The 18,211-nt window shown below is 36.2% G+C and overlaps 2 protein-coding genes and 1 long non-coding RNA gene across 3 annotated transcripts in view; 1 reads left to right on the top strand and 2 right to left on the bottom strand.

The window, feature by feature from the left end:
* The window catches only part of LOC128257316 (ecdysone-induced protein 75B, isoforms C/D), a 105,175-nt gene extending 87,063 nt beyond the window's left edge, over positions 1–18,112 (bottom strand). Inside the window, exons 1-2 of the mRNA XM_052988275.1 lie at positions 16,705–18,112; positions 14,455–16,565 (exon numbers count right to left, since the gene is read on the bottom strand). Of these exons, the coding sequence (XP_052844235.1) occupies positions 14,455–15,856 (1,402 nt within the window). The 5' untranslated portion in view covers positions 15,857–16,565; positions 16,705–18,112. The remainder of the gene's footprint in view (positions 1–14,454; positions 16,566–16,704) is intronic.
* The window catches only part of LOC128257326 (uncharacterized), a 150,245-nt gene that overhangs the window by 104,523 nt on the left and 27,511 nt on the right, over positions 1–18,211 (bottom strand). The gene's annotated exons all lie outside the window — the stretch shown is intronic.
* On the top strand, positions 7,819–8,573 carry LOC128257336 (uncharacterized). Its single transcript, XR_008267855.1, has 3 exons — positions 7,819–8,124; positions 8,188–8,260; positions 8,512–8,573. It is a non-coding gene; the product is annotated as an uncharacterized LOC128257336 (long non-coding RNA).

Raw genomic sequence — 18,211 nt, forward strand, 5'->3', positions numbered from 1 at the left:
AACGAAGGCCAATTTATAAAAATATTTATTTTACATTAACAAATATAACAAGACGAAAATTCAATTTAGAATAATTGGCAATTCTGACTAGATTTTCTTCCTAAAATATACTGTGTAAAATAAGGCATTTTTCCCATGTTACGTCTCTAAAAACAAGTTATTATTATATTTAGTATTATGTACACGTGTACACAAACTTGATATTTTAATAATGTATTTCAACAAACTGAAAAAATGCCTATCTTGTAGTGTTACATTGCAACCCCATTTTTCTGCAAGTGTAGTGCAGCCGCATCCTGCACCAAGGATCCGACATTGAGCTGCCCTTGATCGCAAGTAACCTTCAGGGCAGAGCTTTCGCCCTCCGAGCGCCAAACTGGAAAACGTCGAAAATTAAAAGCCAACCTTCCCAGTTGGCAACGACTTGGGGACAAGAGTCCTTGCCCAGGGGGTAATAATTGGCTGGGCGCCCTATGGCAAAGGTAAGCCCTGTCTTAATTGCCAGTTAATTGACTTTGAGTGGCATTAACCAACATCCCAGAGAGTGACTTACATTTAATTGGATCTGATAACCGAAACAAGAGGCAATTCAGTACATACCTGCAATGAAAGAAGAAAAGGCGAGATTAATTATAAGTATTATAATGTGGGTCAGATTTTGGGGCGTCAGTGGGTTGTCCTAAGTTCGGTCTTCTAAGATTTGCAGACATCGCGTCGAGAGTTCCCCAACATTTATCCATTTGTTTTGCACACTTTTTCACAGTTCTCTGCCCGGTTTTTGTGTTTATATTGCGCAAAGCGCACATGCCAACGACCTTGACCATCACAATTTATTTTCATTTTACTTTTTGCCTCCCTCTCGCGCCAATGTGTGAGTGAGAGTGTGGAGCAAGTGACACACATTACGTAGGTCCCCATTTAGTCGCTTACACAAGACCTCGGGCAAGGCCAGCCTCTCTCCGCCCCCTGCCCACTATACATTTCCCTATCTTTCTCTCTCAGCCCCTTTTTGTGGCTGTTTTGTTATTATTATTATAAGTTTTTATTATACCCTCAAGTGTGTCGCAAGCTGGTCATATTTTAAACGCGATTTCCCATTGTGCAAATAATTATCAAGATTATTTAAGTTGATTGCTAACAATTATTTTTAGAAATCATATTATTAAATAAGACCTTAAGCGAATAATATTAGATCTTGAATACATTAAAATTTTAAGTTAACAATTTTTATATATATATATTTATATATATATAAATAAATTAATTTGACTTTATATTTACGGATTTTTTAAATTAAAATAAAATAAATAAAATACATTTTACTCTATGTTTACGAGCAACATAACAATAAAATCGGCTACCTTACATTTACAACATATATCTGATAGAATGGAATTGGTCATTTCAATAAAGGCCCATTAACAAAAAACGTTCGGTAGTTAAAAAAATAAAACGATAGATGTCACCATAAAAATAATGTTTATCAATTTAATACATTTTTTTTATATATCTACTTCCTCATTGCAAATCGATTCGTATCATTTAACTTCTGTCAATGAAACATTTAAATAGCACTAAGGTTTATTTAGATTTTGTTTCCTCTCATCGTGCACCTGTAATCCCAGCTGCCCAGCTGCCCATCTTTCCCCTTTTCCCCAAGCCTCCCAAGTTTATTAGAAAACTTGATGCGGAAACTGGCGGTCGACTAACCGACATCAAATCGTTCAATATTGCACCGCATTTAGAGACAAAAATATATATTTTCAATGTCACAAAACGGACGAGTCGAGTGGGGAAATCTATATATACATATGAAATAGAGTAATGTGGGTGAGGTCAATACAGCAATACAGACCTATAAGCTACGTCAAAGCACAATTGATGATTGAGTGAGTGGATTTGCGGTGGCAACTCTGGCAGCACAGTGGGCAAAATGCCAAGGAAATTACCCAAGGCACGGAAGTGAGCCAAGGCTTCTCATTGAATATTTCCCCAAAACAAAATTTTGCCAGTAAAAATAATAACGAAAGGGGGAGAAGTTATGAAACAGCCATATATAGAAGAAAAAAATTGGAAAAGATTGAGAAAGTCGGAGGGCAAAGAAAATTGGGTTAGTTTACCAGAAAAAATACCAAGAAATCAATGGAAACAAAATCAATGCTCATTTCTTTAAGTGTTGGTAGTTGAAGGAAAAATGGCAATTATAAGTCGACATTGACATTGATTATCAAGAAACACACAGTCACGTATCAAGAGGAGGAAAGTAATATTGCGAGAGTGGGAGTCCGTCCATTTCGTCCTTATCCTTGTCCTTGTGTGTTCATTACACAATCCAAAGAGCACGCGCCCAGACTTTTGTTGCCGTATTTGTAGTTGTCAACGCATGCACATTTCATTGCCATCTTGCAGTCCACACATACAAGTAGCAAAACCCCCCCCCCCCCCACGCACATATACACACACAGCCCACAACACGGCCCTGACCATGAACAAGGACTTGTCAATTTCAGCAGCCGCAAAAGCAATATACACGGAAAAATATAGAAAAGAAAATGTATTCGATTTTTCACAACTTAAGAGAAGCATTGCTCTGCATATAACTTTAAGCCTACTTTAATATTTTTTGTATCTTTCGACAATTTAATTCCGGCTGTGAACCATTTTTAATATGACAATTTACGATTATAAATTACTTAACATATATTAATAAAAATTTATAAAAATTAATGCCAACAAAAAAAAAAAATTTTAAGCTTTTTCCTTTGAATTATTTGGTTAATAGTGGAAGATTTAAACCTAAAGGTAGAGGGGCGACTTTTTCCAAACCATATGAATATATTATTTATATTTATATTTATTTATGTTGCACAGAACAAAAACAACAAAATAAAAAAATGTATTTTTTTACAGTATTTATTTAGCAGTTATGTTAAAAAGGGTTAGAATATCACAATTTTTTTCAGTTCAGGTAAAAACCCACTCTGGCAAAACTGCTGAAGAGCGAGGAAAACCAGCGGGAACTTTTCTGTTACGTGAGAGTAGCAATCGTAATTTAATTTCGTGTTATGAACACAATTTGTATTGCATTTCCCCCATTACTTTCCAAGGTCCTTTTTTTTTGAAAGTTTGTCAACCCAATTGTATTACGAAAACCCAAAGTTTAATGTAACTTGACCGAGTTATTTAACTATGCAATTCGGTTTTAAGCAAGTTACAAGATGATAGCTCTTAACTCGTAACTCTAAACTTACAGTTTAATTGGGCTCAATCAAAAAATGAAGGGAGGGATAATGAGGAAGACCATTAAACCCATCAATTGGTTCAATTTTCTTATGGGCAGAGGTGAAATTCAGAATGGTTGTATTAGACGGAAATTTCAGCACTTTATGTAATAAATGATTTATATAAAATTTAATCATTTCAAATAGTTTGAATTAAGTAAAGTGAAATAGTATCCCTTACTAACAAACAGCTGCCCGATGTGCAATGCACAAGCAAATAAAAATGTTACACCTTATAACTGAGCAAATGTCGAATTATTCCCCAGAAATCTTATTGTAATCAATTCAGACTAATGTTTACTTTCCTTTAGTGGGTCAACGACACCAGGTAGTGTTGATATTACAACCGATCCGATGTAGTCTATAAGAAATAAGCAATCAAACTTTTGCCTGACACACTAACCCATATATGTAGGGAAGCGTCTAGGGAACTGGAATATTTATTAGCTCGGGGCAGGGGGCAGAAATGTCAAGTGCTTTGGCCCTGACCTGACCTCCGCTACAATGTCGGGTGCCCACGCTATAACCCCTAAAGCCCAGCCCCTAACTATTCCGAACTAAGAGCCCGGCAAAGCAACAATGTTTAGTAGTAGAATGCCATCAAAAATGGTAGCCCCCATTTACCTGAGGGGTACAAAGTTTTAACTTTTCTTCTCTTCCCCACAAAACCCCCATATTTGCCTTCTCTTTCTGTGCTCTATGTACTCTCGCCGCCTTCTCTATCGCTCTCGGAAGTGGGAAAGAAATTTTCATTGCCATCACGTTCAATGTCAGGTTCATGCGCATCGCCATCGCTTCGAAATGCAAGGCAAAGGTTATGCAGCTGCAGCTCATTGAAGGTTGAAGGGGGTCAAATTGGGGGTGGCACAGACCACTGGGTGGTGCCACGTTTGGCGGTTGTAAGGTCACTGTCAAGTGGCAATGGCATGTCCAAGGATGAGCCTTTCAAGTAGCGACGTGTGCGGATACTTTCGGTATTTGTTTGGGTTAATAAGGTCCTCGCTTGCCGGTTATCCGTGGGTTTCGCAAGTGGCCTGCATATTAAGTCAATCAATATTGGCCTTTAAACTTAGTTTCAGTCAAATTCACTGGTCTTACATATTTTTAAAGACCAATTTCAACAATACGCAAATTGCTACTAATTTGTCCAAAAGGAAATTTCCAGTAATAGAGTACCCTTTATTGATCAAAATTTGCAGACTATAAAATTGGAAATTATAAAAGCAAGCAAATGACACATGTAGTTTTTATTTTAGAGAAAAGTTCTTACGCGTAATGAGTTGCTTTTGTTTAAAGTCACACACACAAACTCTTCATGTATGCAATTCATAGTAACTGGAGTTTAGTTATTTGAAAGTTTATGTTTTATTAATTTTATTTCAATAATATTTTTGTTTTTCACCTAGTTAGCCGCTTGTATGTACCAACCCGACTGAAGGTAACCCAAATGCTATCCAAAGAACCTGAAGACCGTCAACAAACCGTGTTATTGACCTAAGTCAAGGGCACTGCACTTGAGCTATATCTCACAGGCAGGAGTGGGATGGCAATAGCATATAGACGGGAATGCAGATTGCAGATTGGAGTACAGCCGCGATTCGAATCGCACCGAGTTGGTTTTGGAAGTTTGTGGCAAAAACAGGAGATCAGAGGGAGTGGAGGGAGTTTTAGGCGCGCAAATAAACAAAAAGCAGATCACAAGAGAAAAATATATAAATAGCGCCCCCAAGTCCCAAGCGTGACGCTCTATCGCCCTCTCTTTCCTTTTCCTTCGGGGCATCTCCCTCATTCGATATTGTATTTTTAAATTTTTTCAGTCGGTGTTGTTGTTTTTGTTGTTTGGGTGAAGTCATGTCGTTGACAATATCAAGGCCAGCCCACCTACCAAACCAAAGTTCCTTTGCACAGCAAATAAAAAATATAAGGATTAAAGTATAATTTACTTATTTGTTTTAAAGTTTAACATCTAATTATCAAAATAATATATATGACTAACTAACTAACTAAACATTTATACAAATAATAACATTTAAAAAAAAAATTACAAACGTTTCAAAAAAAATTGTTTTAGATAATCGTGATTTCCCAGGATCATTAAATATTGTACATTCAATAAAGAAAGTTCAATAAAGGTACAAAGAATATTTAACTACTAGATCTAATAATGATGAGTAGGTTAGTTTTATATAATATTTTTGATTTTCTAAAGTATTAGTTTTCTCTGTGCATCTCTTCTTTTTCCGCTTCTGTCTCTTTCGCTGTCTCATTCTGCACCCCTATTTCTTTCTCTCTCTCTCTGGGCTGCGTTCTTTGCGATCCACAAGAAGCCAACGACTTTTGCTTGTAGGTCAATGGCACTTGCCTGAGAAACTGAGAAGAAGGTTCCTTATGAGCTCCCTCGGCAACCAGTTTTTATTATTCGCCGATCCTGCTAATAACCAGACGTACTCACTCCCTCTTCCCCTCTCTTTCCACTGTTGTTGCCATCCTTCTCTGTCTGCCCTACATTGGACCTTTGGTCTGGTTGATTTAATGCTGGTACTGTTGCCACTTCTTCATCTCGATTTTGATTTTTTCCAGCCTTTTTTCTTCGATGCTTGAACTGTTCTGCATGCTTTTGTTGGTACCAAAGTTCAAGGTCTTCGATTTATCGTCCCTGCCATTGTTCTTGTTTTTGAGATACTTGTTCTTAATACAGTGGGAATTTTTAAGCAGACCATTTTGTGTTGCTAACATTAATAAATAAAAGGCACTTTTAAAGTCAGATATATAGCTTTATATTTAAGCTTTCCTTAAAATTTTAACATATAAAAATAAAAGCAATTTTACAATTTGACTAACATTTTTGTTCATGAATAAAAACAATGCTACGTTAAAATTCAAAACATATTGAAGATAAACTCTATTATAATATAATATTATATTTTCGAGTTTAAAGCTAAGCATGAAAAACTATGATGGAGTTAAATATTGTGTTCAACGCCTCCGTAAACAAGTTAAGTTCCCTCTAAATATATTAAGTTGTTTTAAGTTTGGTTCAAAAATAAACATATTAAAAAAAATAGCTTAAATGTTAAAATATCACCTTATAATTAAAAAAAAGGAAAATGCTGTTATATTAAATTACGTTCTTCTTCAACCTATAGAAAAAATAAATTAAAGATGCCGAATTTCGGTCGAATCCAAAATTGTTAAGCTACATTTTTTGGGCGACTGTTGTTTGCGTTTGTCTGCAGAGATTTCATTTCGAATTGTTTGTTATTTATTTTTGAGGAGTCCAGCCAGGCCCTTTGTTAGCCCATTCCCTCTCTCTTTCACTCCCGCTTTTCTGTCTCCCTCTTTCCCTTCCTGTTGTTCTGCTTTGTTGGCCAGCTTAATTATTTAACTTGATTCGAGTTTTTTATGTATGCAATTCTCTGCTGTCTGCGCCTTTTTTCTCCACTTTTTTTTTTGCACTTTTGATTTTCTTACTCATTCTGCATTTTTCACTTTTGCGGTGCATTTAAATTGACTTTGAGCTTCAGTTATTTCATGTAATTAAGACGTTTCCGGTTCATGACCTAAATGTACAATTTAGGGCAGCTACGGGGTGGCACATGAAATGTAGAGTGGTTTTTTAAATGTCGTGGCGTTGATACTTACATAAACATTGGGGATGGCAAGTCATTGTGTGTAAATATGACTCAAGAGGAATTAAAAGTTAGCACCAAGTTCACAAACTAGTTCAATTTGCTTTATATGATCCTGTAGTGCAGCGAAGTTTAGAAGAATCACGTGGTGAAATTTAAATGCCAGAATGTTTTATTAGGAAACATATAATATCAATTGTCAGACAAAAAATCCGTTCTCATATTTATTAAAAGTGGCTTTAGCTTTAAGAAAATGGTTTTGATCTTAAATTTTGTTTTGGAATTATTTTTCTAGATCTAAAAACGTGATTCACGAAAAAAAAACATTTCCGAGAAACCCAAATAAAAACGACCTTCACTTTGATGATACCTTGAAAGTATGCTCGAATTTATGTCTGAGAATTTGCGTGCTCATAGTGTTTTCCATCATTTCGTCATCTAATTCAAGCTGAAATGATTCAGTTTGCTAGTGCTAGTTAAAAGAAATTTTAAGCTTTCCACCAACTGACTCAGACTTTAAAACCATCGCAATAAACACGGAACGTGTCTATGTAAAAATATATCACAATAGAAATAGTGACAGAGTTACATTTCACGAGCGGGGAATGAAAAAGAGTGAAACTATTAAAAGCTCTACCTCACAGTTGTAAAAATAATTTAGATTGTTAAATATTTGTTGATATATCAACCAGAAATATACAAAATAATGTTCGGATTAATGTTGAAAGTCCATTATTTTAATAACTTATTATGACTTTTGTCTCATAAAACTACCCAATTAAAAAAAACATATATATATTTTGTATCACCATCTTTCGATAGAAACCTATACAGTTTCAACCAAATTGCTAGATCGTAGTCCACTATGATTAATTTTTCACAACAAATAAAATTTTTTTTAATATACTTTTATTAAATTTTGGATCATGTGTCAGTCTTGTGAAAAAATACCAGCATCCAGCTGGGCAAAATTCTATTCAATATGGTGTATTCTAACTGGTACCTTTGGTGTGGGTTACGCGATGTATTTTATAATTGATATTACCAATTATATAAATATGTTAATGAATTTAGTCAGCTATACAACTACTTCAATGGATTCAGAAAAATATAAAAATGTGTTGTTGTTTGCCTGGGTTGATGTCTCTTTTATAATGATTTTTTCCATACTGTATATTTTGGCAGGGGTTTCTATGCTGCTGGGAATGAGAATAGTAAGTTAACTTCATAAAAGCATTTAATTTATGTTTTATTTAAAACTGATGCAGAACTCAAAGATGCTTTTTAAATTTGGAAAAGTCCTAAGCTATTTCTTTGCAATATACACCTGGCTGTTTATCATAACGACAGGTAAGTTTTAAAAACAATGTTTTTTCAATCACGCTATTATATTGGCAATTTAAAAATGTTCTTACTTTACAAACTTTTTCTGACCACTATAAGTCAAAGGCTAGTAAAATTAAACATTGTTGCAGTTTTAATTTAATAATTAATAAAAAGCTGCTATAGTTATGTTTAATGTTCCCAGAAAGTAAACATTTGAGTAAAGAACCACCTATTCCATTAAAATGCATTAATTGTAACTTCCCATTTTCATTTAGTTGTACATTGCGTCTGCGCAGTGAAATTATGCAGATATGTAAGGGAAACCTGGCCCAAAAGGTAACTGGAAGAGAATTTTCGATTGTATCCAATATTCGAATGGAATATTCGAACCAAATTGAAAGTGCGGTCTGACGGTTGTATACATTTATAGATAAAACCTTGTGAAAAATCAAGACAAACAAAAGGAATGGCAATAAAAGGTCGGCTTGCAATAATTTTTACTTGTTAACTCTATAACGTATAATAAATTTGTTTCAATATTAACAGATTTGATTATAATTATACTATATTATCAAGTGAATGTGTTGGCTAAATGTTTTTTATATTTTCAAACAATGTTTTATTAAATCATAAATAATTTTTACTTGTTAACTCTATAACGTATAATAAATTTGTTTCAATATTAACAGATTTGATTATAATTATACTATATTATCAAGTGAATGTGTTGGCTAAATGTTTTTAATATTTTCAAACAATGTTTTATTAAATCAGATACTTAACTAATCTATGCGACTTAAAAATTTGTTTAGGTGTTTAATCGTATTTCGTCCAATATTCTCAAATATTCATATTTTAGCACTTTTTCAAAAAAAAAAACTGAAATATAAAAAAAAAAAACTTTCGACTTTATTTGAGAAAAAATCAAAAAAGGTCATGGCTTAGTTGTTACCACTGAGCTACGAAGTACTAGTTTATTAATATTTGTTAAGAAATATTTTTTTAAAGCATCTTTAACGGTTGTTATTCAAATGAAAGAATTCATATATATGTATAACAAGCTAATTTTGTATAGTATAGATATACGTTATATATTTTCTGTGGCCGTTACTCGAATCGGAGAATGCAACATTAGTTGGCAATCATTGAAAAATCGCTGGGAGGACATAACGCTTGGGTTTGGGATTACCAGCGCGACCTTGTAATTTGGCCTAGTGCGGTACCGTTACGCAGCCTCAGTTTCAATGCGATTGTAACGTTGATGGCGCGAAGGCGCGAGAGGGGGAGGGTGATAGCTAGATGGAAGGCGGCTCTCAAGTACGTCACTCATACGCCCCGTTGCAACTGTAATCAAATTCACTTTTCGCTAATTGTTTACGCCGTCTCGCTTGCTCGTTCAGGAAGTGTTCTAGATTTACGTTACGCCTGCACTTGTCTACGCCCCGCCCCCCGTCCCCCTCCCACCCATCACACCCCCGTCTCCTTTCCGTTCACCCCCCTCACCCATAAACACCCATACAACTGTGTGTGTAATTATTGTATTCTCGCTTTCAGTGTGTCACATTTTTTTTTGTGCTTATTGCTTGGTTTTTGTTTCTATTGCTTTTCGCTATTGCTTTTTGCTTTTGCCTTTTGTGTTTCTCTTCCGCTTCTCGATGACCTTGTGTTTTTTTTTTATTTCTTTTCTAACATTTTTATTGCGCTCGCCCACTTGTAATTCGCATTTTTATACAATTGCACATTGTATGTTATTTTTTTTTTTTTTATTTGCATTTGGTTGTTGCGATTTTGTTTTGTTATGTTTCGATTTTTTGTTGCTATTAGAACAGGTTTTGTTTTGCTTCGCATGGCATTTTTATCCGCTAGATACTTTTGTTAACTGTTTTTTTTTATTTTTGTTGTTAGCCCGTTTATCTGTGTTCGGTTAAGTAACTGAAAAATTGCCATAACCAGACTGCACTTGGCGTGACTTTGTATCAATGTTTTGACGACTTGGAATTGAATTATAGTGGAAATCGTTTGGGTTGGGGTGATTACATTTGAATTAAGCATAGTTCAGTGAGTACAACAGTTATAAATCAATCTGTTCAATAAAGTGTTGGGTAATTATGCGAATATGTTTGAACGTAATTCAGGGCCATCGAGAAAAACTATAGAAAATACATTTAGAAAGTTTCTGTAAAGAGGTATTGCAAATTTGACTGATCCACATTATTTAAATAATAAATACAGTTTTTCAATCAAAATTTAGTTGTAACATCATGACTTTTGGAAAACGAAACAATAATGGTTTGTTCTACCAAAAATGTAATCGATTCAATAAAAATATTTAAAAAGTTTCAATCCCGTTTAATCTATTTGATTTCCTCATGAAATTAATTCCTTATAACTCATTAAAATCAAGAATCGTTTAATATATTATTGCCTTAATAGTTTAATCATCACAAATTTATACATTGTGGTTATAGTGTGTATTATAATTTCAATCAATATTCATTTACACATTACACTTTCTGTATTGAAGGGAAATTAGCAACAAGTAGGTATATTTATTATTAGTTTGTGTAACCTCAAGGTCGAAAAACCCCCAACGCATCACCTCTCCGACGATCGTTGATCGGTTTTTATAGGCCATAATCTGTTTATTTATTCACTTGCACATGGTACAACCAATCCTTAACAAATTACGCATTTGCCTTTTGTTCTTTTAAATAATATAAGTGCTGGTTCTGAGCAAAAATCAACATTTAGTTTGCTCTTTGTGGGTGTTATGTAAGTCTGAGGGAGAGCGCATTTTCACTGGCAAGGTCGTCTGATGACTGGGACTAGGCCAGGCAATCCGGAAAAATAAGTCAAAACGCTGCTAATGACTCAATTGAAAGTTGGCCAGAACGCAATAAGGCAATTGCGCTTGCTCTACATCTCGGTATATGCCAAACATTTCCTCTGCTAATCAAGTTATAGTTTAAGAGCTACTGAGCTAGTTTCAGGCATTTTAATGGGTTCAATTAAAAAATATATGAAATAACACAGGATATAAATTTATTTATATATTCATGTTATGCAACAGATAAGTCTTAAGTAAATTTAATAATGGAAACAAACCATGTGTTTTTATTCATTAGTTTTTAAAAAATTATTAAATTGGTATAGATTTTTGTGTCAGTAGGTAATAGTTAAAATGGCATTTTGAACAACTCTTTGCATAACACTATATACTAGTTAATAAAACTGTTTACACAACAGTTGGCTTACTCGAACGAATTCCACTTTTTCTCACTAATAAGTTGTCAAAGTGAAGTGATAGGGGTACAAATTTAAATAGGTAAACAATTCATACTGCTTTGGTTATGACTATGATCGGTAATTAATCGACTCGAGAAATTCTGAAATATTTTTTTACATTTAAAATAAACATAAAAAAGAAATAATGTATCCAATTTAACATGTAATATAATTAATTTAAAATAAAAAAAAGTGTTGCAATGATTTAATTCTTAGTTCATATTCTTTAAATAAGAAAACAATTTAGAACAAATATTTAAAAAAAATAAAATGAAAATATATGCTTAAAATGATTTTCTCAAATATTTTGTTTTAATTTCTTTCGTTATCCCTTGTGTGTTTATGTGCGGCAATTGCCGCCTGTCACTTGCGCAAAATGATAACAATGGAATAAAAATACATTTCATGGGGAATATGGACGTTTATGAGTGCTCTACATACACACACAAGCACCCAGTGTTGACCCATTGCTGATAGGTGTGATGCATGGTGCTTAAGGTCTCGGATTGGGTTTGGCATTGACATTGAAAACGCTGCTGCTCTACAATCGAGCATTTCCGAAACTGGGAACAACTGGGAAAAATCGAAAACAGGTAGGAAATCGGTAGCCTATCTGCAATCACTTTCACAGCCGACGGCTTGGCGGGGAAAAAGGCAAATAAATCTATCGAGTCGGCCCCGTTGGCCTTGACTTTTATTTGCTCAACTCGCAGACTCGTTTATTTATTAGCCAAGCAACAAAGGAGAACGGCAAGAACAACAAGCCGTGGTCCAAGAATTCAGCTTGCCCGACTCTCCATATAAGCACACACGCTCGTATACATATTGTATAACTAAGCGTATCTTAAGGCATGTGCAAAAATAAATAAATAAAAAAATCAATGCGAAATATAAAAAACCCACAGCTCAGCCAAATGAAATCATTAGAATACCAAGAGTTCTCAGCCCGAAAATCATTCTCAACTGTCACTTTCATTCGTATCTCTTTCGCATTCGTGGAACAGGTTCCTCACTTAGCTGGAAATCCCGATCCAAACATATGATTTAACCTGTATTAAAAAAAATGCTGGTCACATAATCAACGCACTACGCTTGATCGTTAAGGTAGAAAAATAAACAGAAATGTGATTAATTTAAGCTCTTCCCCCCTTCGAAACCAAAACAAAATTGAAAGTGAATTATTTATGGAAACAAAAGCCTGAGAAGTCTCATAAATAAAACGAATAATGTTATAAGGAAATCCCAACAAAGTGGGGAAGTTAGATAATTAGCTATTATTAGGTGACAATAACCGTAATTAATATAATGCCGTATTTGCATATAAATTGGCTATCAAACGTAAGATTTAATTATACAACAAATAAAACTATTGCATAATGTTTTATTATTATCAATTCCTTATTTCTAACGAAGTTTAAAAATAAAATATTTAAATACACAGTAACTATTTAATTTTGAATTTTTTGTAACTTACAAATAAGTATCGACATGAAAAACGGAAGCGGAAAAGTAAAATCAGCATTGCAAATGTAACTATAAATAAGAAAAAGAAACAATTTTAGACCTACTGTCGGCAAACAATGCAAATTTTGTATATATTTCATTTATACGCAATTTCACCCATATAGATTTAATTCCAATTTGGAGACGAAACCAACAAAAGTCAGACATAACGTCAGAGGAAAGCAGAAGAGCAGACAGAGCGGCAAGTTTATTCCAGTTGAAGTTCAAGGTGAGAGAACGAGAGAAGCAGTTGTTGAATACACAAAAAATTAACACAAATATATATAGGAATATATAATATATTTCTCGCAGCCTTGGCAATGCTAAAAAGTGTGTCGAGAATTGAAAAGGGGAGGGGGGCAGATTGTTGACCAACCCCCGAAAACAATTTCAATTTAAATTGATAATTAAATTAAAATAAAAATTCTGATTTGAGGTGCAGCAGATGATTGGATTGGACGATATATGTACGTGTATAAATGAGTTTATGTATCATTCCCAAAAAGCAATCCTAAATTATGAGGTAATCCAATGATAAATTGAAAGTATTTCAGATGAAATGTTTTTGGCCTTGGAACACAAATCTTAAATCGGACCACTGAAGTATAATTCGAATTCCCGAACAGACATTCACATCTAATATACCGTGACAAACAATTATAGATGCAATACCCTAATACTATGACCCATTGACCCAACTCCCTAATGCATTCCATTTTCAAAACGTGCTTCAATTAATATTCTACTCTACTTGTTTTTTGCTTCGTTCGTCTAGAAAGTAAAATTACTCATATTTAGTTTGACCTTTTGTTGGTTGCAACATTACCGTTACTCCCATTTATTCCATAGATATATATACATACATAAATAAATGTCTCATGTGCAACGACTAACTGTACAAACAGCTCTATTAACCGCTGACTCATAAGTGAATACTTGTACATTTTAATTTCCTACATGCCGAGTTTGTCTGGCCCAGTTTTACACTACTCAGCTGATTTTAAAAATAGATTTACTTTTTTATTTCGAAGCTGTTTAATAAGTAAGTGAAAATATTAATATGATAAAGAAAGATTCTGTAAGTGTAAACTGGATCTTGGATTTCCCATTAAGTATTGTGCCATGTTTCTTTTGTGTCCATAAAAACCAAAGATAAATTAAAAACATTTTGTCAATATAAAAATTAAAATCAAATGCTTGATGCATTTAGGTAGATATTTCCCCTAAAAATAACAATTATCTTTGTTTTGCAATCATTTGGCAACCTCAAATAACAATTATATTTGTGTAGTCCAGTGCTCGTATATATTTTTGTTTTGTAGGAACCTGCCAACCGCTTGTACGACCATAAAGCGATCGACAAGTGCCGTCAGGGTCAACGGGTGGCTAGTTTAACAGTTCGAGTGAGTTGTCTTGGGGCAGAAACTTACCTAGATCTGGAATCGAGCTAGACGGCTCCTCACCATTGCTGCTGCTGCTGCTGCCGTTGTTGTTGTTGTTGTGGTTGCTGCTGCTTGAGTTGCTGTTGTTGGAGCTGGAGGCGTGTTTGACCTTGGGCGGAGGCGGCGGCGGTGGTGGCCGCATCACCGAGTTGCCCAGGTTCGATTGATGCTGCTGCTGTTGCTGTTGCTGCTGGTGATGCATATTGCTGCTGTGCGCTATGTTGTTGTTGTTGGCGCTGCTGTTGCTGCTGCTGCTTGACACCACGGGCGTGCGAAAGATGTGCGAAGAAGAAGAGCCGGCTGATCCCAAGGAGCTACTACTAGAACTAACGCTAGCAATCACATGTTGCTGATGCGACTGATGTTGCTGATGCTGCTGCGATTGATGCTGCTGTTGAAACTGATTCGCGGCAATCACGTTCACGTGTCGCGTGCTGGTGCTAACCACAAACTTGCGAGCCGCTGCCGTGGGTGGTGCAACACCACTGGAAATGTATTGCTGCTGCTGCTGTTGTTGTTGTTGTTGGGGTGGCGGTGGTGGAGGCGGTGGTGGCGGAGGCGGTGGCGGTGGTGCCAGCGGTGGCGTCTGCCTTTGCTGATATTGCTGTTCCATATAGGCGGCAGCACACCGCCTGGCGATCACCGGGGACACAGGCGCCGACCTGGAGTGGTGGTGCAGTGGGGGTGGGGATACCGAATGTCTGCGTGCTGCCACCACCACAGTGGTTTCATCGTACAGGCGGCCATCGCGGATAACGCGGACATGTTGCTGCTGCTGTTGCTGTTGGTGGTGCAACGGGGGTGGCGATTGCTGTTGTCGCTGTGGTTGCTGCTGCTGCTGCTGCTGCTGTTGTTGTTGTTGCTGGTGATAGTGGTGCAGGGCCGAGGGACTGGCCGAATGGCGGCGCGACAAGTGCTGACTGGAGGGTAGGGTTCGGGTAATGATGATCTGGGGCGTGCCCGAGGAAGTGGTCAACAGAGCAGTGGCTTCGGGTGGTGCGGATCGTGAGCCCACCTGTTGCTGGCTGTATATGTGCTTGACACCGCCGCCCGTTGAGCTTGTGGCTCGCTGCTGGACATACTCCACGCGAGGGGTCAGGATGACCTTCTGGGTGCCGCCGGGCGTGGTCAGACCCGTGGGCTGGCGTGGTGGCACGGTCTGCACCTGCACGTGGGTGTATCGCTGCGGGGTCAAGGTGTTACTGCTACTGGGCTCCCTTTCCATGTCACCCTGCCGCTCGTTCTCCTCCAGATGCAGCATCTCAAAGTCAATGGGTTCGGTCTTGATCAGCTTCGTGGCGGAACTCGAACCACTTCCGGATCCTCCCGATGATGATGCTGCAGCCGCTGCTGCCTGGACCGCTTCCATGCATTTGAGTTTCTTCAACATGATATATCAAAATAGGGATAATCGCACAAAATTATCAATCTGTCTTAGATATAATTTAAATATGTTGTATGGAAAGTTGCTTTTGTTGCTTGTTTTTTTGTTTGTTTTTGTTTGGATTTGATCCTGAATCACTTATGCCTCACTTCTGCTGCTTTTTGTCCTTTCCTCTGCTTGCTCCTTTATTTTTAAAATCAGTCTCTTCTTCTTTACGCTTTTTGTTGTTGCTGTTTTTGTGGTAATTTGTAATTTGTTTGTTCGCTTCTGCTTTTGGATTATCAAAAAATTAGTTTTGTCAGCCTTCAAAGTTGCATGAAAAAGTTGTCCTTTTCTTGTTTTTTGTTTTTGTTTTTTTGTTGCTTGTATTTTCTTGTATTCTATTGTATCCTAGAGAATTTGTTGGTGTCCTTAGTCCTTACGTTTATCTTAGCGTTGTTTCTATATACCTGCCCACAGTTGCTTGATCATTACCATATGTCTAAATATATCTGTTGTATTCTGGTTGAGGCTACTTCCGTTGACGATGAGATGAGTTCGACTGAGTTGCGTTGAGTTAAGTTTGATGATCTCGTGCTGAGAGTTCTGAGGCTGATTCCGAGTCTGAGTTCGTTTTAGTTGCTAATAATACTTGATGGTTTATTGTTTGCTGATTTATGCTTCGACCGATCCACAGCAGCGTCTGAGTATGTTTGTAGGTATTTCTTTGAAGTAGCTGCGAAGGATAAAATCGTTTTAGAGCTTAATTTAGAAAAATGGAACATTCGAAAAAATGCTCATCAACTAATTCTTTCGATTATAACATTTAAAACCTAAAACCTATAGTTTTGAATTGCAAAACTAGCTTCACTTACTTTTATGCAAATTGAAGTAAGTCGCTCGGTTGATTGTTAAATTGATTGATGTATTGATTGATTAAAATCGTTGAATAATAAGTATAAGAATATTTATTTGATGATCGTATTTAGGTGTATAAGGTTTAATCTTTTATTTGTTTGTTTACAAATTGATTTTATAATTATATATATTCACTGCTTATACTACTTTATATTTTATACAAGTTAAACGATTCACAAGATTTATTATTTCAACTGGTTTTAGTAATTTTATTCCAAAAATATATGAGTTTTTTTGTATAGATATTTTTTAAGATTTTGCACATGAAACACAACGCTTAAGTTGCTTTTTTTTCTTTGTTATAAACTTTAAAACCTGAGCAGTAATTTTTGTTCACTTTGTTTTTATTAAGATTTCCGATCTTATACTTTCGTGGAGTAGTTTGGTTATTTTATTTTTAAACACCTCTAGAAAAATATAGTTGAATTGATTTTTTTTTAAGTAATTTTCTTTTCGCTGGCAAGCGTTGTGTGAGCTTTGATAGATTTTAAAGTGTCATTTTTAATAATGAAACTGCTTTAAGCTCTGAGTTGGAATTTTCACTTTGATTTTTATTTGATTTACTCGTTTATTTTGTTGTTTGTTTAACGTGTTAGGCCCTTACACTTGTCTCTGCTGACTTTTGACCTTTGTGCCTGGCAAACGCTGGGCGAATTTGTTTATTAGGAACAATTTATTGAAGCACATTGCGACGAGATGACGAATAAAATTATTTTGCCGGAATTGCACAGCTGTTTTAGCGATAGCTTCGCTTTTCTACCATTTTTTCTAGTAATATTTCAGCTATTTTCTGTATATGTTGTATGGCCAACAGCTGAGGGCCGAGTTTAAGTGGGTGGTCGGTAGCAACAGCTGGGCCTGGGCGCCCGGGAAGGTCGATTTTCAGTGGCAGCAGCAGGAGCAGATATTTTTGGAGGACTATGGTTCAAGAACAAGGACGAATGGGGGGGTGAGGGAGGGGTGTCGGTGTCGGGGAAAGAGGACCCAAGCAGCTGTTCGGCCTGCACAAGGACAAGGACGCTCACGATACGATACGATACGATACGATACAATACGAAAACGATGCACGGACACGGACACGGTTACGGCCACGGCCACGGCCACGGCCACGACTACGACTACGGCTCAATGTGGCAAACACTTGGCGCCCTTGACAATGGGCTCTCGCTTATATAAGGGAGCTTGGCGTGATCCCATAATCATTGCACATTTCCACCGATTCTTTTAATTTTTTTGTATTTTCCCTTTTTGGAAATTCGATTACAAATTCATTCACACTTCTGCTCGGCTAGTTGTGTTTTTTGTTTATTTGGTTAAAACGCGGCTGGTTGGAATATATATATGTTCGCAACCGTTGCGTTTCGTTGGCCGTACTTTCTCTGACTGAAACTGCAAAAGCTCAGAAAGCCAGAACAGAACCAGAACCAGAAAAGAGCGGAAAAAATTGTGAGTCGGCTCTCGCGC

This window comes from Drosophila gunungcola (assembly GCF_025200985.1).
Source record: "Drosophila gunungcola strain Sukarami chromosome 3L unlocalized genomic scaffold, Dgunungcola_SK_2 000002F, whole genome shotgun sequence".
NCBI classification, from domain to species: domain Eukaryota; kingdom Metazoa; phylum Arthropoda; class Insecta; order Diptera; family Drosophilidae; genus Drosophila; species Drosophila gunungcola.